Source organism: Mytilus galloprovincialis, chromosome 12, assembly GCF_965363235.1.
Source record: "Mytilus galloprovincialis chromosome 12, xbMytGall1.hap1.1, whole genome shotgun sequence".
Classification (NCBI taxonomy): domain Eukaryota; kingdom Metazoa; phylum Mollusca; class Bivalvia; order Mytilida; family Mytilidae; genus Mytilus; species Mytilus galloprovincialis.
In genome coordinates this window covers 15,775,926-15,802,660 of record NC_134849.1, presented here as the reverse complement: position 1 = coordinate 15,802,660, position 26,735 = coordinate 15,775,926, and the positions used below count along the sequence as shown (strand labels likewise).

The 26,735-nt window shown below is 32.1% G+C and overlaps 1 protein-coding gene across 1 annotated transcript; it reads left to right on the top strand.

Annotated features, from left to right (window-relative positions):
- Positions 1-2,541: 2,541 nt before the first annotated feature.
- LOC143053604 (uncharacterized) lies at positions 2,542-24,348 on the top strand. The gene is made up of 11 exons (XM_076226397.1): positions 2,542-2,661; positions 6,845-7,039; positions 7,618-7,715; positions 8,146-8,257; positions 12,094-12,225; positions 14,826-15,008; positions 16,815-16,937; positions 17,905-17,961; positions 21,178-21,234; positions 23,175-23,250; positions 23,756-24,348. Exons 1-11 carry the CDS (start codon positions 2,601-2,603, stop codon positions 24,234-24,236), a joined length of 1,575 nt encoding a protein of 524 aa, XP_076082512.1. The 5' UTR covers positions 2,542-2,600; the 3' UTR covers positions 24,237-24,348.
- The last annotated feature ends 2,387 nt before the right edge of the window (positions 24,349-26,735 follow it).

The following is a 26,735-nucleotide window of genomic DNA, read 5'->3' as shown; positions in this document are numbered from 1 at the left end:
GAAACCACTTTAAACTGATGAGATAACTTGAATCCAGTTTAAGAATTTATAAATGAGTCACCAAAGTATGAAGAAAGATGATTCTTTTAAATGGTGTTAATTTCATTATTACATAATTAAATATGATCTAATTAGTAACTAGGTTGTGATATACAGACCTGAATACAATTTTCTTCCTTGTTCTTCATAGCATTACAGAATGTTTGATATGTGCATGTGCAACACAGTTAGCCCTCAATAACTGTTTCTAAGAGTTTTATATTTGTTATTCCATTCTCTCATTCACCTGCAATGAGGTTTCTAACCTCAATTCATAAGAAACTACTTACATTAATTGAGTTTATCTGCCTTTTTTTTTAAATATGAGACAATATATTTATGCACTAAGTAGGCATACAGAGACACCAATCTAGGAGCTAATATCATTTAAAACTACATTTGTATAACAAACATGTAAGTGTCATATTTGAATACATAAGTATTTTCCTACTTGTACCTAATCAAACACATCATAATTCAACATGCAACATTGGGATACTTCAGGATAAAGCATTACAAATTAAGTTCGTTTTGACCAGTCAGAGAGCATTCCATTTCAGCTAATATCAATATAAAAAAATACCCTTTGCACCAACATTCGCATCTGTTACATTTATTGTCATTTGGTTTTCGTTGTCTACGAGTATAGTCCCTAGTGTGAACATTGTATAACTTGGATTTTCAATTTGTCACACTTTCCAAATTTATTTCTTGATATTTAATGCATGAAATATATATAGGGATGAAATTACATGTTTAAAAAGTTTGGGTGCTGAATCTTTATGTTAAGTAGTGATTTGGTCCAGTTCAAAAAGGTCAAATTTTATTACGTCTGAAGCTGTCAAACTGAATTTTGAACAACCTTAACACAGAAATGTCAAAAGTTTGAGTTAGAGCTAGTAGAAGTATCTATAATGTTTTTATTATTTCTCCCATTAGTAGTACACTACACTGTAAAAATCTTTTTGGGATTGAGCAGATTTGATTTTCTTAATTTAAAAGCAATGAACTACTTTGATATTTCCAAAACTCAAACCACCTAGTTAAACAAATCAAGAGTGATCTCAGAAACTTCGTTTAGCATTGTATTTATCATCTTTAGTATGGATTTTGTTCATTTAGTACATGACATACTATATTTTCGTTTTTCACATTCGCACATGCATGTGTACAAAACATACTTGAGAATTTGCAATACTTATCTCATCAATGTTCCGAAAAAACGCGTTAATATTAAATGCACGAATGTCTATGCCACAAAATCAGGTTCAACCCACCCTATTTTCATAAAATGCCCTGTATCAAGTCAGGAAAATGGCCATTGTTACATTATAGTTCATTTCTGTGTGTGTCAAATTTCGTGTTGTGTCTCTGATTCGTCGTAGTTCTCTTATATTTGATAAGTTTCCCTCAGTTTTAGTTTGTAACCCGGATTTGTTTTTTCTCTATCGATTTATGAATTTTGTACAGCGGTATACAAATGTTGCCTTTAACTACCATTGTTATTGCATCGTATCGCCCCCCCCCCCCCCACCCCCCAAAAAAAGAAAGAATAGTTATACAGGGTAAATAAAGGCAACAGTAGTATACCTCTGTTCAAAAGTCATTAATTGATAGAGAAGAAACAAATCCGGATAACAATCCAAGATTGAAGGAAACGCATTAACTATAATAGATAATCAACGGAACAACAGCACACTGAATTGCTCTTTGCAACATGCGTAACGCACATGAAAAACCAAGTATAAAAATACCAGCAATTAAATATCAAACCCAACAATTACTTAAGTTATATACACTTTTAAATGATATAGATATAACCCTTACACATTTCGACCGCTAGCAGAACATGTTACTTCAACAGTTAAATCGACCTCAATTTACCATATGCGTAATAAATAAAGGCAACAGTAGTATACCGATGTTCAAGTAAGACACTTCTAACGTGGTGTTAATAAATACCGTGGATATCTATGTCCTGCTTTAACACTTACATTTCATAACTGTCATTACAATCTACACATATGCAAGAGCGCTTGATTCATTCACTAGCAATTTGTGGACTTATTTGACAGTCACCTGGATTTTAATGGTTGTCCCTAATCACGTAACGCTCGTTAATGTTTGCTAGTCTGTTTTTATAAGTTTGAATAAAATATGCCCTAAAATAATATTTAGCCTTATATAAAAATAAATAACGAAAGACAGAATTGTTGATCACCGATGTCAATATATTATATTTCGTACTGATTGACCCTGTGTAGAGGTGTCTTTCTATTTTATAGATTTAATAAAAAGCCAAAGTGAATTGATGGTTGGGAGAGACAGGCAGGTTAATCAGATATAATTATCCTATCCGACAACATCTTAAACGAAGAAATATTTAGGGAAAAAACAATCTAATTAAGGAAAATTAATCTTTCTTCTTGGTTGATGTATACCGGGAAGTGTTTGCATGGGGATTGAACGGTATAAATATACACGTAATAACAAAAATACGTAATAGATAACTATCGTAACTTCCTGATAGTTGAAACTCTCACATAAAGTGACAATCAAAAATGACATTGAAATTTACATGTTTCGACCTACTTTTTATTATTAGGCTATTGCTGATAAAAGGTAAGCTTTTATTGAATATGTTAACTGAAAAATTGTATTTCTTTGTCCTTTTAAAATATCGATTATCTACCATCGTAGAAAAATGTAAATTGTTAACATTGTTCAGGACATACATAAGGAAGTATTTAAAAGGTAATGTAGTGTAAGCCTGTTATTTTGTAAATATGAGCAAATACATAAACCACTTGTAAACTTATGTGTAAAGCTTTGACAAAACAAGTTTCATTCCATAGTTGAATACAGTTTTGTCAAATAAGCTTTAACATGTATATAATGTTATTCAAAAACTAGTTATTAAGGCTGAGATGATATTTCTTCTAAAGAAGAAATTAAAAAAAATCTTCTACAATGTAATGACAAATCAGTCAGTAGACAGTCCTTTTATCAAGTTCAAAATATGAACCTAATAATAACCTCATTGCGTTGTATCACATTCAGGAAGGAACTGAAGCAAGGACACTTATCGATTACAAGTAGGACGAATTGTGGTGACATTGGGAGATAAAATGTTTTTATGACTTAAAAACGTTTTTTATCTGTTTACTCTCTTAACAACTCGTCTAAACATCAACCCAACAATGTTAGATCTGTAAATTTGCTTTCGCAAATTTTTTGTTCTTCCCTCGCCGGGATTCAAACTCATGCTACTGAGATATCATGACACCAAATCGACTACACTGTATCCGGCGCGCTAGACCACTCGACCACCTTGGCTTTATAAAATAAAGCTTTCGGTTGCCGGGTGTTACCTTTCCTCGTCAGTTTTAATCTAGCGTCGGAATACAGTACATGATAAATAAGGCATGAATCATATATAGTTACAGATAAGCTGAAATTTCTATAGTATATCCTACAATTTAATGTAAGATACAGTCACAGAAATATTGTATTTATAAGTACGTCTGAACCAGTGACAACTCTACAACAGATTTATCCATCGGATCATTCTATATATATTTATATAAGAAAATTACATATTTTTCTAGTTCTTCTTCAAGTTATCCTTTTCTGCACCCAATTTTTAAAAACATGTAATCAACGTGTTGTTAATTTGATCTCAGTTTTTCATTGGTTAAAATCCGATTATGACGTCAAATTTTCTTGCTTTTTTCTAAATTTCCTATTGCGACCGCATGACAAAAGGCAACCGTGCGTATTGTTATGCGTTTACTTTTCTACATTGGTTAGAGGTATAGGGGGAGGGTTGAGATCTCACAAACATGTTTAACCCCGCCGCATTTTTGCGCCTGTCCCAAGTCAGGAACCTCTGGCCTTTGTTAGTCTTGTATTATTTTAATTTTAGTTTCTTGTGTACAATTTGGAAATAAGTATGGCGTTCATTATCACTGGACTAGTATATATTTCTTTAGGGGCCAGCTGAAGGACGCCTCCGGGTGTGGGAATTTCTCGCTACATTGAAGACCTGTTGGTGACCCTCTGCTGTTGTTTTTTATTTGGTCGGGTTGTTGTCTCTTTGTCACATTCCCCATTTCCATTCTCAATTTTATAATGACGTCACAAAGAAAGAACACATCTTTTTGCAGATCATTCGAAAAGAAGGAATAAGTTAGCCTGCATATTGTTTGAAAATCATTAGAGAAACAGATTCCACCAGCAAATCTCGTGTAATACGATATTTATCCAATCTCGGCAGTTAAATTTTAAATATTCAAACTGCTCCGCGAGCTTCGCGTTTAAAATCAGAAAATTTAACTGTCTCTTCTTACACTCTCAAAATTAAGTACGCATAAGGTAGCAGAAATACAAAAATGCGGGGATCCCAGATGTGGAACGTACGAAATGCTAGAAGTGGGACAGGGTAAAACTCTGAAATCCGGCACAGTAATCAAACCAAATATAAGCATGCACTGTGAATCGGAAAATATCATTTATTGTGCAACCTGTCCAACTTGTAATCAACACTACATAGATCAAACCAATAGACACATTGATAGAGTGAAAGTTCATAAACAGCAGATAAAGGACCCGTCAAATAGAAATTCTCCCTGTTCTGAACACTTTGACCAATGTGGAAAGGGAAAATTCAAAATATATCCCTTTTTTTAAGATTTATAACGAAGATAAAAGTCCGCATGAAGCCAAGGAACACTATTTTATTGAACTGTATTAGCCCACATTAAATAGGAAGTTAAATTCGGTCCGTTAATAAGATTCCGTAAGATATATACAATTACTGCATGACGTTACTATAATGTAACGTCACAAGTCGTTACTGTTAACGATAACAATTATGTCTGATGAACCGCAGGAGATTCGATGAAAGCGCTATCAGAAACAATGTTCGATTTATGATGTGATTTTTTTGTGTTTTTTACTTTTAAACTATATTTTCTGTACCAAGGACTTTTTATCTATCAATATATATATATATATAAATATATGTCTAGAAAAAAAATGGAATTTTATTTTTTAAATCAAGGATGTTCTGCAGATACATAATCATTTAATAACAGACATGTTACATTTGTATTTTTTGACAGATTGATTGTGCACTTTCATTTGGTTAAAATTGAAAATGTAATGTAATTGACATTATTGAACCAATTCATAAAATTGAGAATGGAAATGGAGAATGTGTCAAACAGACAACAACCCGACCATAGAACAGACAACAGCAGAAGGTCACCATCAGGTCTTCAATGCAACGAGAAATTCCAGCACCCAGAGGCGTCCTTCAGCTGGCCCCTAAACAAATACGTATACTCGTTCAATGATAATAAACGCCATACTAAACTCCACATTGTACACAAGAAACTAAAATTAAAAATAATACAAGACCAACAAAGGCCAGAGGCTCCTGACTTGGGACAGGCACAAACATGCGGTGGACTTAAACATGTTTATTAGATCTCAAAACTCCCCCTATACCTGTAGCCAATGCAGAAAAGTAAACGCATAACAAGTAACAATACGAACATATAGGAGAAGAACATAACCCGGGTCATGCCAACAACAACAAGACCCTATAAGTGAATCAATATTAACGCCAAAATATGCAATCTTTAATGACCTCACAACAGTATTATAACTATATCCCTTCTTTATAAATCTACTTAAAGGTTTTGTTAGCTTCTGAGGTGAATACTGACATTTATGTGCTTTATAAAGAATATTTCAATAAAATATTGGATGTGAAATACCTGAAAGTATAAGAAGTCTGCATGTTGAGCTATATTAACGAATGATGTCCTTATACCGATGATAAAATTTAGTAAATTTTTTGACTAGTTTGTGATATCGAAAACCATGGTGTAATAATTTTTCAGTAATACATAAATTTCTCCCGTTAAAATCTTAAACTTTGTTACGTACACGAGCGAATCGTGCAAGTTGAGATATATAAACACCATAAGATGGTGACAAGGGAACGCCACCATCTAAAAATGGAAAATTGACGATAGGAAATGAGAAATCATCTTTTTATCATAAATTTTAGTATTAAGCTTTCCGTTAATGATATAGATATCAAGATCGAGGAAAGGGCAGTGGTCATTGTTAGTATTAGCTTTATTTAAAGTCAGTTCAACAGGATAAATTTCTTTAGTATACATACTGAAGTTGTCATTATTGAGAGCCAAAATATCATCCAAATATCTAAAAGTATCATTAAATTTGTGTATCAAATGTTGTTTTGATGGGTCTTTGCTGATTTTTGTCATAAATTGAACTCATAGCAATACAAAAACAGGTCTGCAATAAGTGGTGCACAGTTATTCCCCATTGGAATTCCGATAGCCGGACGATATACGGAATCTCCAAAGCGAACAAAAATGTTATCTAATAAACATTCAAGGGCAGATATAGTATCAAAGCACGTCCAATTGACATAGTTTCTTTTGTTTATTGCTACTAAAAAATAACATAAAAGAGTATATATATTCAAATTCAGACTTTTTAAATGACCATTTTATTAGGTGTGGGAATTTTTTCTTAATGAGAATTTGAGGCAATGTGGTATATAGGGTAAGTAAGTGTTCATATGAATGGTTTATCTTAGCTACTTTTACACGAAAAAATCATTGTGGTTGATATATTGCTTTTATTCATTTGAGCATCGTTTTATATGTGTTCATTTGTATAAACAAATGCATAGTATTTTATTATTTCATCAATGAATTTCAAATTTTTTGATTTGATATATGGTAGCATTTATTTTTTAAAGATAATGTTTGTCATGCACTAAAACTGAAGAGATCTCCAGATGGAGTAACAGCGATAGATGCAAGTGATCAGTGTGGAACTGCTGGTCTCGAAAATGATCCTTTAGTTTTGAATCAAATACCAGAATTAAATGGTAAAGAATTTTGGACAGGATTAGGTATATATACACCATTAACATCTTGGATAGAAACCGTTGGTAAGCTATCTTATTGAACCGTTACTATATGTCTGGCATTGTAAGCATTTATTTTATTAGCTGCATGAATTTTATATGTATATTCGTGGTTAAACTTGTGATTATACAAAATGACAAGACAATGAAATTGTGTTGATGCATAATAAGACAACTTTTCATTCTTTAACAAAAAGGACAATATCAGAACCAGATTTCCTTTCAAGAGCACCAGTGTTCAGCATCTAAGTTGACGAACGCTGATATTATCATATATACCATACACTGCAATTGGAAGTCTTCCATTTCAAGAAACAATTCAAAGATGACTGTCTAATTTCATTGATTTTGGTCAGTAGAGGGGCACAATGAGTATTCATTGGTGGTCTGTGTCTAATATTCTAAGTACAAATCAATATATGAAACAAACGTATTGTGTTAACTTATCACTCATACATGAATTATTGTCAAATGATACAACAAAACATACATGTATCTATGATTATGAATTTGATCTTAAAAAATAAATAACTGGGTATCTCTGACGATGATAACAAAACATATTAAAGTAATAATAGGAACTGATATCATTTATATTTTAGGTTGTTTTCTGCTGAGAATGCCATTAAGTACTGTAAGCGTCGTTCCTTCAGTCGGATTATGTCAGCACGAATGTTTAAAGGGATATTTTACTTATAATGTAAATATTTTATCTCATGATATTTGTAAAACATTACATTGTAAACAATAGCATCAGGTAAAATCATTGTTTCATAATAAGGTGTTGTTTAAGTATGGTGTTCTACAGTGCTGACACAATTGTTGCTAACAGTCAACAGAAATACAAGACATTTGATTACGTACACATTTCAAGCTTAAATTTTGCCTTAAATAATGACATTTTACTCAAAACAGTTCGAAAGTCGAATCAGTTACAAAGTCGAACAGAATACAGAAGACTACTTTGCCTAAGGTGAAAGTGCTGCAGTTTCCAACAGTCTGAAGGCTATGAAATGATACACAGGCTGTCTAGTGCTAGGTATATCATGTATAAGACATACAATAATTACTCATGCATGTTTAAAAATGTTCCTTCTGCCTAATATTATTACTATTGTTTTGCTTTTTAGAAAGCTGACAGTACCTGTTCGTGTTTAAACATCACCGACAAACAGTTGACCAATGGTACAAACCTTTCTGCGTGCCTTGTAGCATCTGCTAAAACAGTATTACTTTATAAAAGTAAGTATGATATTTATCTAGCTTACTTTTAAAAAGTAAGTTATACAAAACCAATATTGACATCTAGTGAGATATATTTTAACCAACATATGGATCCCTAATTTCTTAAATAGGTAGTATTCTTTAAAATTGGATATCTTACTGATAATTTCACAAAGTTATAATATCTTGACTGCCTTTTGAATTAGAAAAATAAGTAAAATCGTTAAATTTATAAGGAAATTTCAAAACGGAAAGTCCCTTATTATTTGGCAAACAAAAACTCAAACTCACTTGGTAAATGCATTTTTCTATGAAAAGAAAGAGATTGACAAAGCATAGTTTTATAGCTAGCTAAATAAATGCGAATTGTGGATAAATTTAAGACTGTTAGTTGAAGGTTTACTCGTTTCTTTTTATATAGGACTGTAATATATTTCAGAATAAGTATGCCTATATGTTTTTCCTTGATAAAAATACCATAATAGCACTTCAAAAATGTGTTGTCTCTTTTAACCAATTCAAACAATAGATTGAGGAGACGTAAATTGCACTGCAAGCACATTATTCAATGAAACCCAGAAAATGATAAAGACTGGCATAAATATTGACTCTAAACACGATATTTAAATTAGTAATTTTAATGTAATCCCTTTTATATTTATCTTTCAAATTATAAACCAATGGAATAAAAGGTCAGCTGACATATGGATTTGTTTGCATTCGTTTTTAGTACAACACAATTGATTCAACAACACCTGTCTGGAAAAGGTGAATCAGACTCATCATGATAAGAGTATTACTATGAGTGGCCGTTTGTGTCATTGGCGGTATAAACATACCATGTGAAATTTGTGTTTTTTTCCCATAATGCGTTGGTTTCCAGTATTCAGGCGTTGGTTATAAGATTTAACGCGTTGGTTGTTAAAACTAACGCGATGATTCGTAATTCTTGACTGTAAGTTTTCATTACATACCGTTAGGTCTTTTCAATCAGTTTAAAACCTTCTTACAAAATAGTACAATGTATATAAACATAGGTTACATCAATGTCTGGACCGATACTAGGACAAGTATAGGATCAAATAGGATATTTTGAAAAAAACAATATTTCTCAAAGAATTTATACCAGATTTTAAATATGGGTAGATTACATCATTTAAAACATAAATAGTGTAAATATAAGACAACAAAATTTTGCGAAGATGTCACCTTTCCAATGCTATCAACGATCTGATCAACATCGAAAATGACAGGACCAAATTCTTAAATTTCCAATTTTTAGTACTTTGTAACTTTATGAGTTACGAATCAACGCACTAGTTTTTATAACCAGCCCGTTGGAAATGAAATCCAACGCGTTGAAAGTGAAAACCAACGCATTGGAAGTGAACACCAACGTGTTCTAAGTGAAAACCAAAGCGTTGAAAGTAAAACCGAACGCGTTGAAAATTGCATACGGTATGTTATAACGGCCAATGACACGAACAGCCTCTAATATATTACAATCTGTTAGGATCTTGTATGCAAAATTTAATGTTTTTACCAGATCAATATTTCATCTCTTTGGGATTGCTCTCGATGGACTTTATAATATACATCTTCAAGATACCAAAATACCCTTATCTATTCAGATTAGTTATTTTGTGAGTATTTGTCATTAATAAATCTAAAATATCAAAAATTTAGACTCCATTCAATAGCATAAGGGATTTGGTTTTTGTTAAGAAGATAGCAAACGGCAATATAAATAAAAGCACTGCATGGAACTTTCAATAAACAGTTATGGACGGTTGGAAAAGGTGATATACGTAATTTTCAACCATCAATGACACAGCCTGATTTTAAAACCTTTGAGGTTGACAATATTTGATACCCATTGCTTCTATTAATCCAAAAATGTCTTATTATACCACACTAGTATGTAGAAAGGACTTTTGAACTTTTGAAGAAAAAAATTATACGGTAGTTAAAAATTGTCAAAACGGTGTCTGATGTAAGAATCTATTTTGTGTCTAGGAATTTCTAGTATGTACAACTACAATAAACTCTTTCTGTATAATATTGATTGCCCTGAAAAGGAACGTTTACGAGATTATCCTCGGCACTAGACGAATTTCAAATCCTTGCTTAATATTGTTATCTTGTTACTTGATGGGCTTCTTACCTGGTCGTCACTATTTTGTTTACATGTGCCAAACACATAACGTTTTGGGGTAGATAACTCGTGCAAACAACTAGACGCTGGTTATATAACGGTGAATAATAGGGTTCCTTCAATCTAAACGAAAATTAAATTTCTTCTTCTAAGTCATGACTGTCCCTTTGGTATCTTTCGTCCCTCTTCTATAATGTATTAGCCTGGTATTAACCAACAATATGGTTTATAATATACTCCAGGTATAATAATATACAATGAATACATTTAGACATCACAGTTGAATCATTCAGAGTTTGTCAGAAATGATAAAATGATTTTGCTTTGTTTAAGAACTTTACAGACTAAAGATTCATATGTAAACAATCTAGATTAACCATCTTAAAATTTCCCCCTCTATTAAATAGTATTTCATATGTCTTATGTTTGATCTGAACTCAATACACGTTTCAAGAATGTTAAATCGTTGCAATTAATATCACATAATGGTTGCTGATGATCGAGAATCAATAAAAGGATCGTACAGAAACAGCCATTTCATAACAGTTTTATTCAATGATTCTAAATATGCGTTTCAACCAACAAACTTACCGTGAAGAAGATACAGAAATTTATTTCTGAACTTGTCTTTTCGTATTTACGATGTCGATCTTTTGACAACATTCATTGTAAGATGTAACTTCTGATTGCTCGTCCAAATACTTAATTTCATGCTATTACAATTCGATAAGGCTTTGAAATACATTTTTTTCAAGACATGACAAAACACTGTTCATAATTCATTTTGTTTCATATTAAAGATATATAAAATATAAACCCAAATGCATTGTAGGCATAACGATGCGTCAAAAATTAACTTAAGCGTCAGAAAATGAAACCGGAGTTGAACATTCCGTATTAGTCAATAGGTCAATTCGTTTTATTCCGTATTGGCCCTTGTCCAAAAAGTGATATTAACTCCTGATTTATATCGACAGGACAACGCCGCCTGTATAGCAACTGATGATTTATCTGTATTAGAACTGATTTGCTAATATCATCTACTCTAATTGGACGTGCTTATTTCGCTATGTGAATAGACCCATCCTCTAAACCCAATAAAATGTGTTTGCACATGCGTTTATTGACTAATGCACAATAATAAATTTTATCAAATTGGTATGCATTTGATATATTTCATTAACTTAAAACACTTCCAAACTCTTAAATGATGCAGATGTTGTTACTAATTCATTTATCATGACTGTTATATGTTGTGTTGCAATTGGAAATTGACATATTTGACATAGATACGACATCTATTCATGCTGACTGTTGAAACTCATTTGCTTGTTTACAAACAAAAAAGGAAGTGTTATTTAGCCTTCATTATCGTTCGGGCAAAAATAAATCACGAATAAAATGCCTACCCATGTTAAAACTACAATAAAGTATAGCTTGCATCAATTATTTCTTAAATAACAGTGGATATCGATGGATTAACTCAGCATGTATTGCATTAATGCCAATACTGTGGATTCATTTATAATCGTTGGATACCAATTTTCGTGGGTTTCGTGGGATCAAGTGAAATACGAATTACAAATTTTTAATAGGTTTTGTATGCAAAGATTGGCAAAAACCACGAAAATTAATGAATTCAAAACAAATTAAGTGTGATTTTTCCGTAAAACATTTTATTTCAAATATAATATTTTAGCTTATACCGGTGCAGTAATGACATTTGAGGCCCCAGATGGACTTTGTACGACATTGACATGCACTCCTCCATATGCAGTATATCTGAAAGCAGCCCCGTGTAAAGGCGTTAGCACTATAAAAGGTGTATGTGGTAAGTCTAATGATACTATCTCTCCCTTGAGATATCGTATAATTTTGTGTACTCAAGCTACAGCATACTTGTTTTTATAACTATTTCTGGATCAATATTACTGTATGGTGCATATTAAGATTTGCGTTATCAAGGGTATTTTTAGTATCCAATACTTCAAAGTGTCTTGATTAATATGTTTGTATCACAAGTGGTATGTTATCACTTCCATATTTGATATTAATTAATTAAGTTATCTCTTACATACTGAAATTTGTGCTTCTGACATACACGGAAGTTCTGTTTCTGAAATTTTCAAAGGGTGATTTGATTGTGATGTAAACTCACATAAATCGGAAGATGTTGTATGAGTTCCAAAGGGACAACGTTCACCCGGAGACGAAATGACATAGAAGTTAACAACTAAAGGTCACCGGACAGACTTCAATAGTGAGCACAAGTAACCGTATCGTTAGCCAAAAAGGCCCCAAAATTAAAAGTGTTAAACACAACCAACAAGATAACTAACGCCAATCAATGACAAAAGTTGGATTGTTTTAAATTATGATGTAGCTTTCAAGTAGAGATGTAATGTACACTTGAATTACTTACTATTCAACTCAATTTGTATTTTAAAAAAAATATCCCTTACTGTACATTTTCCATGTGTTCACTTTAAAGACAAACGGACGTCGTGACACAAGACTTATTTCTCACATCAATATCTGAGCTAGTAGGTTTTATTTGCCTTGGCTTTTAAAAATAAAATAACAATGATGCAGTTTCAAATCAAAGTTATAGAAAAAACAGATTAGACCATGAACAAAGCGAATAAGTTGAGCAAACGAACTACACTTCTTGAAACACTACACCGAAATGTGTTAACACTTCCTTATATTTAAAACCGGTGGAAAATGCATAGTTAGAATATTCAATCTTCAACAAAATTTATTTTCAGTCATGTTAAACAGAACAACTAATAATATAGGTATTAATGAGATAATATTATAAAGAATCAGCCGGATTTGTTATTTAAAAAGTGCATTAGAATATTGAATGAGAATAAACTTTGTTTTTCGACATCGGAAACACATTTTTACTTTATATAGCTTGTTGATTCAATAGAGCACTTTCATTACCTCTATCAAAAGCTATTTATTCATTTTTTTCCGATATTTACTATATTATATCTTCTTTTTTATATATAAAGAAACGCAAAATGATCCATATTTGTTGATGGTGTTTTTATAGGGCAACTACACAAGTTTCATTAGAAGACTGTATCTTGACCTATATCATATTTACCACTGTATACAATGGTACAAAAATTTTCTCGGCCTATATAAACGAGAAGTTCATTAATATTTTGACATATAGATACTGAGACATTTAGCTTTAAGAATGTTTAGTGCAATTTTATCTTTTTGGAATTATTTAAAAAAAAATGCTATTTTATGTAAATATTACGAAATTAACATTCTAGTTTGCGTTTGGTTAGGAATTATGGTATTATGTTGTTTAAGGTTAGATAAAAAAAAATATCTTACAGGTAACAGAAAATGGCATTTTGTTTAACTCTAGCATAATTTTCTAATATTCACTTTTGAGCTTTAACCTTGATTTAACGAAAATTGCACCGTAGCAATTATTACCGACCGGGCAAAACAGAAAGTAAGCTTTCGAACGATACACAATAAATCCGTATGCTAGATGGGTGCATTAAAGTCGTAAACTAGCCGTCTTTTTGAAAAAAATACGCTCTCCTAATAACATATATGTGTTTTATAAAATTGAGAAAGGAAATGGGGAATGTGTCTAAGCGACAACAACCCGACCATAGAGTAGACAACAGCCGGAGGCCACCAATGGGTCTTCGATGTAGCGAGAATTCCCGCAAACATATGTATACTAGTACAGTGATAATGGACGTCATACTTAACTCCGAATTATACAAAAGAAACTTAAATTAAAGTTAATACAAACTAACAAAGACCAGATGCTCCTGACTTGGGACAGGCGCAAAATTGCGGCGGGTTAAACATGTTTATGAGATCTCAACCCTCCCCTATACCTCTAGCCAATGTAGAAAAAGTAAACGCATAACAATACGCACATTAATATTCAGTTCAAGTGACGTCCTAGTTATACAAATGAATTATTCTGATAAAGTTAAACTTCACCTAGAGTCATTTTGCAAAACGTCAAATACCTTAAAACCAATAGTTGAAAATGTCAATGACTATGCGCAAGACAGAGGTCAAAAGAAGTTACATGTATAGACATCATGACTTTTGATGTCGTGGGCCATGAATAATTATGGTAAGTGTCGAACACATTTTAGACGAATGATTTGTTTAGTGTTTTTTCGATTTTATAGAGACCCAACGCCTCACTGTAAAAATGTATTCAATGACACATGATCGTGCCTTCAACTTGTTTTATGAACACATCTATATATTGCACTTCAACTTTTTAATTATAATCAATACTTCTATATGTATGTAAACATTTTGAAATACGCGACTTATATTCTGAACTTGCTTTAATTATTTCTGTTTGTGAACTTGTGTATTCCTTTCTATACATAACATGTATTCTTTTTTCGAAATATGTCCATATAGAAGATGGAACACAATCAACGTCACACTTGTGGAGTCTTTCATATAATCAAACACGGGAAAACTGTTGGAATAAGAACAAATTATTGTTGCATTCAAATGCCTGTGAACATTTGGAACAAGATCTTACAGCACGTGCTTGGACAAATATTTTCAGAGAACAAATAGAAGTGGAACAACCATTAGGTAAACAAGGTCAAACTTTGACCTTAATAAAAGTATTTAATTTGATTGTAATAAGATTAATATATTTATAACATTTATATACAAAAAAGCAAAGTAACACAAATACCAAACTCCGATGAAAATTAAAAATTGAAAGACCCTGATCAATCGGCAAATCAAAAGCTCAAACAAATCAAACGAATAGGTAACAACTGTCATAGTCCTGCTAGTCTGACTTGGAACAAGCATTTTATTAATATTGTGAAAACGGAGAATTAAACCTGTTTTCATAGGAGGCTAAACCTCTCCCTTGTGGATATGTTAGTGGAATCAAATAAGAAAAAAAAATTGGATTTTAATGGAAAGAACCTCATCATTATATCTGAATGAGAAATTACATAATTTGGCTTCTTGAATCTCCTTGTTTTTGACAAGTGTCTTATGGAACTCCGACTCGTATGAAAATAAGAAGAGGAAGGTATGGTACTCGATAGACACACATGTTGTTCCCATAGAAATGCCGACAACTTGTTGAAATAGTCAACGTCCAAATTCAACAAATATGCTGTCGATAAGAAACTTTGTATTTAAAACAGTACTTAGACCTATAATTGTTTACTTTTAAAAAGTGTGACATGTATGGAGAGTTGTCTCATTGACACTCATGTCACATCGTTTTACATATATCCCGCATATTGATCACTTGTTCCTCTTTGTTACATGTTTTACCTTTTTGTTCACCATTTTTATGTTGAAAAAGATTTTTGATTAATTTTTTTTTACAATTGTTTCAATTTGACATGGGGAATTGTTGAACATAGGGTTGACAAAATCAAAAATTTTGATAGAACTAATTTTAGAGAAAGATCGAGATTTGAAATTATTATGAAGTTTATTAGAGATTCTACATATGGTTACTACCAATATGCGAGTAAACAGTTCCACAGTATTTCTGAATCTCGTCCTTGTATTTGTATGTGAGACTTCTATCGTCATAATTTATTTCTAACTCTTTTATAAAACACACTTAGTAGTACGATTTAAACACAAGGACAATATTATTTGAAGCTTTATCCGCATGAACAACATGCTTATCGTAGAGAGATGATAGATATTTCACAGCTTCATACTTGTGAAAATTTATATATGCATCTTTTGTCAAGTGCGTCATCTCTTGAACATTTAAAAAAAAATAAAAAAAGCAGTGAAAACAGAATAGATCTAATATAAATTAACCGTACCAGTTGGTGAAGAGGTGATAGAATGTCATCAAAGCTCCCAGAGGGCGAGCTGGATTAAGAAGACCTTTTTATCACATGACTACGCTGGTGTATTATAGTACATTAACATCACTGTAGTGTGAAGTGAACAAATGTCCTACTCCTCTTATGTTATCAATTCAACCATATGACATTTCAGTGATCTAGTTGCGTGGGTTTAATTGTCAACTGAGTGAGTCATTATACTGACTCAAACATTGATACTTGGTGTTTCTCATTTAGGAGTAAGACCAAATACTAGTTGTCTCAGGGTCAAACTAACGACTCTTGTTAGGATGATATATGTTCATTTGGATTGTTATCTTCTTAAGTAGCAATTGATAAGTCAACATTGACCGTCTGTTTGTGTGTCTAGTTCAAAATAATATATTAGTATATAGACATATAACGACATTATGCTGGTAAACAACAAGACTAGATCTGTGTTTCTGTGTGTCTATATTTTTTGTAACATGCATGTTTATGTATACTTGTCCTTATTACTGTCGATCAGCATTCTTCTTTTATCATAAACATATATTTATAATAAAATCAAATAATTTTTCAGGTGACAGAACTGCTGTACCCAAATTTTGCCTCTCTGCAAACATTACTGATAAAGGGGAAAATATCTTCAATGTACATCGACGAAATTGTCTGAAAAAACTAAAATGGTTTGTTTGCAAAAACGGTAAATATGTTTACTAATGATTCAATGTTTATCAAGTTATTTGCTAATTTTCTTTTTCTATATGTCGAATTCTTTTTTTTCGAGTATGAGTTATTAAATGTTATTATTTAATCATTCGCATTTTACAGGTACTTGAAGTTGTTGCTTGTTTTAGATGTTTTTCTATTCGTTCATACCTTTTTTATCATACATATACTTCATATTTCAACGGGGATCTTTTAAGCATATTCGGTACCGAAACATTTATAACAGAGCTAATGATTCTCTCGGGGGATTAACCAGTTAATACCGGTTGCATCGACCGAGTGGTTATATATGAACTTAAAGTTATATACATTCCTTATATGTGAAGTACTTTCTCGACAATGTCATCAGGAAGGTGCAAAAAAACAACATTTCAAAGCCAAGGATGTGTAAATACAATCATAATCATCATTAATATTATCAAGCAGTTACTAAACTTGATATGAAATCATGCCGTCCTACACTCTTCATTGTATATACAGTTTCATCAAAAACATCATAAGCAGTACAACTTAAACAATGTCCAGGACAAATAATATAGACGCAATTAAAGATCATCTCAAATTGAATTGGTACTGTGAGATTTAGTATATAACTAAACCATGTTGAATGAAAAATCGCTACAATTTCGTTTTGATCTGTTTTGAATTTATTAATATGCATGAAAGGGAAGTTTGAACAGAAATGTATATTCGTAATTATGGTAGATTGGGTATGTTCCCTCACTTTGGACAGTTCAATAGCAGAACGTCATCGGTCTAAACAATCGATAATACTATTGAAAATTTGAAAAAAAGGAATTGTATTTGTTTGTTAACGCATCAGACTATTTCAAGAAATTGTGGATTTTATCTTACTATCCATTGTAAAGGAGATGTAACTCACATATATACTTTAGTAAGTAGACTGTTAAAAAAGTGTATATCTTCGTTATTTCCTTCAGATTCAACTAAAGTTGGAAACACATACCACACATATGTTGCAACAGATTCAAATTACGGTAACATTTATTTTGATATGGTTTTTTCGGATTCAAAAAACAATGATTAGCTTTACTGATCAGAATACAAGTATGTCCAAGTATGAATGCATGGAAATTATCTGTTTTAACATGCTTCAAAAATTATCATATTTACGTTTATGCATATGTTGTTTAGATGAATCAGTATTTCTATAAAGATATCAAGGGGCCTCTGTGGCCAAGTGGTCTGAGTAGTTTTTCTTCTGTAATCACTGGCCAGTAAATACTAAAGTTGTGAGCTCAAAGCCCGCTCGTTCGGGTGCTGCGATCTGTATTGACTCGGATTGTCAGTTTAATCAATGAAGGTAGGGGGTTTTCGTCGGGCTTCCTCAAACCAATAAAAACTGGCCGCCTAGAACCATTCCAAATGTAGCGCTTCAACGTGATGTTAAAACACCAACACTCAATGTAGGAATAAAAGAAAGTGAGATGATTACCAGCTTCAGAGACCAACAGTCGTTATAAATATCTACTATAAACCACAGCATGGTATTCAACAATTGACAAAACATTGCCTTAAAAGCAACCTTTAAAAACCGGGATTAAAAAAATACATACATGACAAAAAAAGACCAGGTTGATGTTCAAAGCAATTTACGACAAACAAAAACCATAAATTACAACAACGATTCTTTAAATTAGAGGGGGTTTCTTAATCAAAATCCATAAATGTTATATCATTTTTTTAATGATAATAAAAACTGTTGGTCACCGATCTTTTTTTTACTCTACTAAGTATGCAAAATTGTCAGATTTTGTATACATGAAGGTCGTGCATGGGAAACTCTATTGTGCGATAAAAAAACAACTACACCATAACATTTTCAGATAATACATGCGAAGATAGCTTTAACAATATGCTTTCAGGTAAGAAAAAGAAAAATGGGTCACCTGACTCCTTTTCTTGCAACATATTAAGATAGGTAAATTGACAACACATGTATTTGTCAAGTTACTTATTTGAGTTATCTCTATTTACAACTGAGTTATCTCCCCTTATGTAATTTACACATGGCATGAGCCTTGATTCGAATTTATCTTGAGCGTTACCACTTCTTGGTTTACATTTTTTTCTCTTAAGCCACCGTTAGAACCACAGTAAATACTGCCATTTCGTTACTGAGGAGCCGCTATATTTACTTGACAAAATCAGTAATAGTTCGAATAATGCAATAGAAAAGAACAAAACATAAAACAAAACATACCTCAACTCCATCTAATAAATATTATCCGAATTTGGATGGTTCCCGTACCGGAAAAAAACTTCAGCTTCAGCGTTTTCACTCGTACGTCATGGTCTGAAATTACTTTAATGCGTCAAAAGCAATAATGGAATTTTGTGGAATTTTATTTTCAGTTAATTTGTACAACTTTCTGGGCTCTAACATGTCTTATGCATTGATTTCTTTCGTTATGCATCAGTAGGTTTTTTTTTAAATTGCGACTTTTAACAAAAAAAACCTGCATAACGTTTGCACATATAGATTTACGTGGGAGGTATATTATAAAAACTTTTGTTTATGTACATCTGATTTTACGCTTAGTATAGATATTTCGCGAGTTTTAGTACGGTAATGTTTACTAAGCGTAAAACGCACGTCATAATAGAACACATAACTTTCTATAGCAACATGAAAAGTCTTACACATGAATTTAGAAAGTTACTCCCGAATTATGCATATTTCATAAAAGATCTAGACTGATTGTTATTTTCTATTTATCAAAGTCTATATAAACTATAGATACAAGTCTAGCTTCCTTCATAATAATACAAAAACAGATTTTGAGAGGGGAATTCTAATTATATGTAAACGTTTCAGACTAATTCAAAAAAAATATAGGTGCTCACTTAAACGTCGTTTGGTTCTCTGTTGATCAGTTGTGCATCGACGATCTTGTTAGTAGTAATGCTTTCAATGATCACTTTTTTTAACCAAATTCTGTTGTAGACAAAACGAGCGTCTCGTGTATATATACAATTTCAATCCTGGTACATGTATCTATGATAATTTTATTTCCACATGCGAATTATTTCCCCCATAATTTTTTTTATTTATCATAACTCTTCAGCGATTGTAAACGATATCGATATCTCCAAAATATTCGTAATTTTCTCAGCACAATTTACTCAGTTTGAAGATGTTCCTAATAAAACTTTATGTAGTTTTATGTTATAATAAAAACAAAATACTTCCCCCCTTCATGAATTACCGGGGTACGTTTATGGGAACATATCGACTTCTGTCCCATAAATGAAACAGCACAACTACTACTACTGGCGTTGTCAGTTTGTTTTAGATTGATGAGTTTGACTGTCCCTTTGGTATCTTTTGTCCCTCTTCTATTAAGAGTATGGACATACATAAAACATCCATGAAAGAATTGCAATTTATGTATTATCTTAAAATGATCGCTAATACTTTTATGAATTACAACATATATAACTTAAATAAGAACAACAATTTTTGGCATTAAATACATTAAACCTCGAGCTCGTGTTCATCAATTATACATAGTTTACCCTTAATTGTTAAACGCATTTAAGTGATATCCTACAGTAAAATTTCTTATTATACATTAAATACAAACACGTGGTACTGTACCACTTGTTGAACTATGTACATTTTCCGAAGATAATGAAATAATGTTCTGCTAAATTCTAAATATATACTAAACGTAAACAATGCTCAAGATTGTTAATCAAACATCAATTACCTGACGAAAACAAACATGATACTAAGGTTGGAACTTACAAATGAATATCAGTTATACCGACCTAGTGCTAGTATATAGAATTTCAGTGTTATACATTCCTTGTGTTTGAAGTGCTTTTATTGATATAAATTTACAAGAAACGTGAAACGCAACATTTGAAAGACAAGGATATGTAAATACTATTAGAACATTAATCATATTGAACCTTATGAATATCTTCGCATCTACTGAAACATAATTGAAAAGTAATGTCGTCCTACACTCTAATTGCCTTTAATTTTCTTTATACAAAAGATAACACAGCTAAGTCATAATCAGTACAAATTTGCTTAATGCCCAGAACAATCTCTACAGGAATAAAGCTTTATTTTTCATACAATTTAACCTTATTGAATTGAAAAAACGGAAACAATTACCCAGTATTTCTTTCTTTTAATTAAGATATCTTTGTGATAGAATATATATCGTTATTTCTTTCAGATTTGACTTCAGTTAAAAGCAATTACCGCATAGATGCAGAAAAACATTCAAATTATGGTAAATACTTTATTTTATGTAAACGTAGTTTTATATTATCTAAGGGATCTTTATAAATTATAAAGCCCAGTTTAAATTCGTTTGTTAGTATGCGTGCAATAGAACTATTAGAGATCAATTACGCATTATGTATCCAAATTCGCGTTTTATTTTTTTATTTTTTTAGTTCTTCTCAAACAGATTTATATTATAAACACTAGCGGTCACCCCTTTTGCATTTTTACAGAATAGTTTTAGGTGTCAACTTTTTCTTCTAACGTTTGACTTGAAAATCAGCATTGACGAATACATTTAAAGTGGAAAATCTCCGACACTAAACTTTATTCGTTAAATTTGAAGGTTATGTTTGTTTTTGTTCTGAAATGGGTACTATAAAAACTTTTTAGTGACGTACATGTTTAAAGTCTCTACACTTTCATTTAAACGATGCTCAGGAAAGTATAATGTTACTAAGAGGAATATATTCAAAAGTGAGAAAAACCTCTGACTGTAGGTTTTGTTCTTTGAATCAATAGGTAGTATCTAAACATTTAATTTAAGATGAGTCCTGCGTTCCCAGAAGTAAAACACGATGCTATTTTTATAAATATTCAATTCGCAGTGTCTTTTAAAAACTATTATTATTTTTTTTATTATTGTGTGTTTATTTCCTACAGCTTAGATTCAAAATTGATACGAAGAATTAAAAAATGCAGCAAATTGTTGTTTTATTTTGTTCGAAAAAAGGACAAATTTTGTCGAAAAATAATGTTCATGTTAGTTAGCGATTAAAAAAAAATGAAAGTGGCAAGTCATATATTGTTATGTCAAAAGAGGTGGCTAAAAAGAAAAGAAACCCTGTTTATTGTCCTGCATTAAACAATGAGAAAAGCAATACGGCATATAAGGGTGTCAAAGGTACCAAATGACAAAGGTAAAACCATTCAAACTAGAAAACTAACAACCTGGTATAAAAACAAACAATATAACAACTGTAGATAAACTGATCATAGATACCAGGATTACAAAAAAATGTTTACGCCAGACGCGCGTTTCGTCTACAAAATACTCATCAGAGACGCTCGTATCAAAATATGTTAAAAAGGCCAAATAAAGAACGAAGTTGAAGAGCATTGACCTGAACCTGAAAGTTTTGCCAAATAAAGCTTAGGTAATCTATTCCTGAGGTAGAAAAGGCTTAGTATTTCAAAAGTTTTGTTAACAGTTAATTTATTATTATGAACATATCAATAATAACTCAGATCAACACAGAAGTGCCGACTACTGGGCTAGTGATACCCTCGGGGAAATAAATATCCACCAGCAGTGGCATCGACCCAGTGGTTGTAAATAAAGTCATCATAGATACCAGGATTTAAAAAGTTATGTTTATGCCAGACGCGCGTTTCGTCTACAAAAGACTCATCAGTGACGCTGTATATCAGGTCACTCGACATAAAACCAAAGTTTGAAAGCGGTCTATAAAAGGCTCAGACATGATGAAATAAAAAAAAATGTAACAGGAAAAACAAACGACCTGATTTGTGTACAAATCAACAAGAAAGAAACAAGTATGCTATACCACTGTAGTATAATATACAGCAACGATAACCACTGAAGTACATGTATGATATTCAGCAACTAACACTGCTGAATAACAGACTCCTGACTTGAGATGCGCATACACAGCATGTGTTCCGATGAAATTTGTTTGTAGACGCCTCGTATCAAAATATTTCTTTGTTAATTGTGTCAATAGATATATATTCAAACGACTTTTGATGAAACTTGTTTGCTCCACAGATTATAATGTCAAACTTCACATAAGGCAATTTAACAAACTTATGTTTTTTTCTTTTCCTGAAAGCTTAAGACAGTTTGTGTCTAATTATCATTTATGTTTAGTATATTCAACATTTTTTTCCATTTAAATATGCATAACTATTACTTATTTGTTCCAGGAGCTATAGTAGGTGGATTTATTGTTGTTGTCCTTGTTTTAATGACCGGTGTCACTGTTTTTCTGTGCAAAATCAGGTACAATCTACACGATATAGATACTAATGTAAATTATGTAGCCCTCGATGCGGAAGAATTATTTTATTACAAATATTTCGAATAAATTAAATCGGATATATCATATCAATGTTGTTGTCCTCACTAGTAAAAGAGGGACGAACGATACCAAAGGGACAGTCAAACTCATAAATCGAAAATAAACTAACAACGCCTGGATAAAAATAAAAGAGACAAACAGACAAATATTAGAACACATGACAACACATAGAAAACTAAAGAATAAGCAACACGAACCCCACCAAAAACTAGGGGTGAAAGTAACCTGGTGATGTCCCCAACATGCTGAAATAGAAGAAAAAACTGTTCTTTGTTGTAAATAAAAATCTTTCAAAAAACAAATTTACGTTATGGATAAGTAACACAGGTTTTACAAATATTTGTCAGACTCTTAGTTAATTTATTTAAGTTCAAAATTAAATTTTGTTGTGTTTTAAATACAGAGATACTATATATTGTTTTGTAGGCGAGTCGGAGTTTTCAAGAATATTGATTCAACGACATCGACAAATGTAGCATTTACGAAATCGAGTGGTAAAAACACCAGTCTTGAAGTACATACTCAACAACACGACAATCAAGGTTATGGTTTGGCATATCAAGGGACAGAAAACGGTATCAAAACAAACAATGCATATGCACAAGTGCAGAAGGTCAAACGTGTAGAGGATACTTATATAGCGAGTTCAAATGGAGAGTATGATCATTTACATACAATTGATGGACGAAGACCAAAAGCTGGTGAAAATACCTACGACAGCAATGAAAGAGTTCGCAATCTTAATGATCCCACCTATGATACTGCTACAAGTTCTACTGGAGTAGATATGGATACTACGTATGATCATTCCTTTCCAAATATGAAAACATACTCTGAATATGACGTTTCAGGTTCAGGTTTGCACATCGATAGAACAGACCATGACGTATATGATCAGGCTTGTTAACAAGATTTGGACCAGTAATATTCACCAGAAACCATGAAAATCTTATTTTAGTTTCATGTCTATAAATACGTACATAAACATTCGCAATAAAATAAATAAATGACAATGTAAATTTCCATTTATAATATAAAGAAATTGTCTTCGTCTTGTTACCTCACTGAGTGCTACCTATCTACATTTATGTGTTTGTAAATAACAAAACGTTATATTTCCAATAAGTGGAATACAAGCTGTTTTCCCTTTTAGATTATTTGAGTCTAAATATATATTTCGAATTTAGTTATGTGGTATTAAGTTCAGAATTGAATTTCTTAATACTTTATAGTTGTGTGTTTTGTCTAGGTTTGTTCACAATAGTTTTTTTCTCTTTCGAAACCTATTTTTAATTTACTTCAAACTCCCATTTTTTTCTACTTTATGTTAATAGATTACTCTTCATGTTTGGTGATTTTGTTAGAACTATGACCTCAAACAGAGTAATCATATCATTATTTGATGTCTTGTCTCAGAGTCACCTTTAGAGTATTTTGACAGGACTTCACAACGAATGTTCGTTTCAGAAAAGAAGAATGGAAAAACCTTTCATATGAAGACATTTAAGATATATATATAATCCAAAGGCTCATCAGTCGAACATTAACTGACAGCTATTTATTATGTATTCCAGGCAAGCAGAGTGTATTCAATGCAGTTGCGATGGCTCAAAAGAACAGACCACAAAAAAAACCAACGTAACATAAAAACAAAATAGAAAACTAAATACTGAGCAACACCAGCAACTGGGGTTTATCAGATTCTTTAAAATTTTAGCAGATTCTGTTCAATATGAGGCACTCGGAATGTTAATCAGATAACAGGCGTATAAGTACAAATCAGGATGATAAGTCCAATTTCATAGGCTACATTCCGGGGAAAAAGGATGAAATTGAACTGACTAAGCCTTCTGTGTCGATTTTAGTTTACTGTTGTGTGTCCTGTCGTTCGATCTGTTTGTGATTGTCTTTCTTCTACATATCGGACTTTTTTTAAAATTCTGTTGCCAGTTATCAAGGTGTTAAAAGTACCACATACAGTTGTTTTTAATCTAAAGAAATAAAGTCGGAATCGCAAAAATAACCGACAACAGTTTGAACTATCGTTAATTAACACATACATGTACGTGTTTTTAGAATATTGAACAGGTGGTTTTGATGTTACAGAAGCAATTAAAAGTCTATTGCAGCTAGTGTCTTAGACATTTTTGATTTCCTGCATCCTTGATAAATAAAAAAATGTCTCCTTTGTAATGAATCATGTCTAAACGGGTACTGTTATATGTACCTTTTAGTCTGATACATGTACACTACCTTAATTTATTTTTGTGTGTATATGTGTAATGCTTATGGGTGAAGGTATAGGGCAGGGCAATAAGCGTCAGACATTGGTAGAAACACACGAATTTGTAAATTAAAGTGACTTAAAGGCGTATCTAGTATAGCGACTTGATAAAAGCAATGTATGATTACAAAAGAAATGATTTCAGCTTTCCAATTGAGACTTTCCATTTTTCAGTAGCAACATTCCATCAGCACCCGCGTACGGGGTGTATATCTTCCAAATGATACGATATTCCCGTGCTTGCATTTCCTATCATTTTCTTGATAAAGAGTTGCTGCTTACAAGGAAGCTAAATAACCAAATGTCTCAAATGGTGAATTTTATGGAAACCATCACGAGATGGTTGACAGTTATGAAATAACCGTTTCACAAATGATATCGGATATATTCCTTACGTCGTAACTACAATCCCCTTCCCTTTTATGAATGTGACCTACCATATAATACTATTTATAGGATTTGGTATACATGTAACATAAGCAACACGACTGGTGCTACATGTGGAGCAGGATTTGCCTCACATCCGGAACATCTCAGATCACCCCTAGTTTTGGTGGGGTTCGTGTTGCTTATTCTTTAGTTTTCTATGTTGTGTCGTGTGTTCTATTGGTTTTCTGTTTGTCTTCTTTCATTTTTGGCCAGGCGTTGTCATTTTATTTTCGATTTATGAGTTTGGCGGTCCCACTGGTGTTTTTGTCCCTCTTTTATATGTGTTAGAAGGAAAAAGTTAATGTTGAAATATATTTCAACATTGATTACATTAACGGACGCCATCACGATAATATCGGATATGTTCGTTATATCGTAACTTCAATCCCTTCAATTTTTACGAATTTGACCTACTGAAGTACACTGTTACCGGGTTTGTAATAACATGAGCAACACGAATATCGCCACATGTGGAGCATGATCTGCTTCTCCTCGCGGAGCACATAAGAAAGATCATCCCAGTTTTTGGTGGGGTTCGTGCTGCTTAGTCTTTAATTTTGTGTCTTATGTGCTAGTATGTGTCTGTTCGTCTATTTCTGTGTTATCCATGGTGTTGTCAGTTTAAGCTCGATCTACGAGTTTGACTCTCCCTCTGATTTATTTCGTCACTCTTTTAAACCATAAGGATTGCCG

What these genes read in the sequence shown, in the direction of transcription:
- LOC143053604 (XM_076226397.1), top strand. Translation starts at nt 2,601, where the DNA reads ATGACATTGAAATTTACATGTTTCGACCTACTTTTTATTATTAGGCTA. An exon ending in ATCTTGGATAGAAACCGTTG is followed by an intron (nt 7,040 to 7,617) that starts GTAAGCTATCTT and finishes TTTATATTTTAG; the next exon opens with GTTGTTTTCTGCTGAGAATG. An exon ending in AACAGTATTACTTTATAAAA is followed by an intron (nt 8,258 to 12,093) that starts GTAAGTATGATA and finishes ATAATATTTTAG; the next exon opens with CTTATACCGGTGCAGTAATG.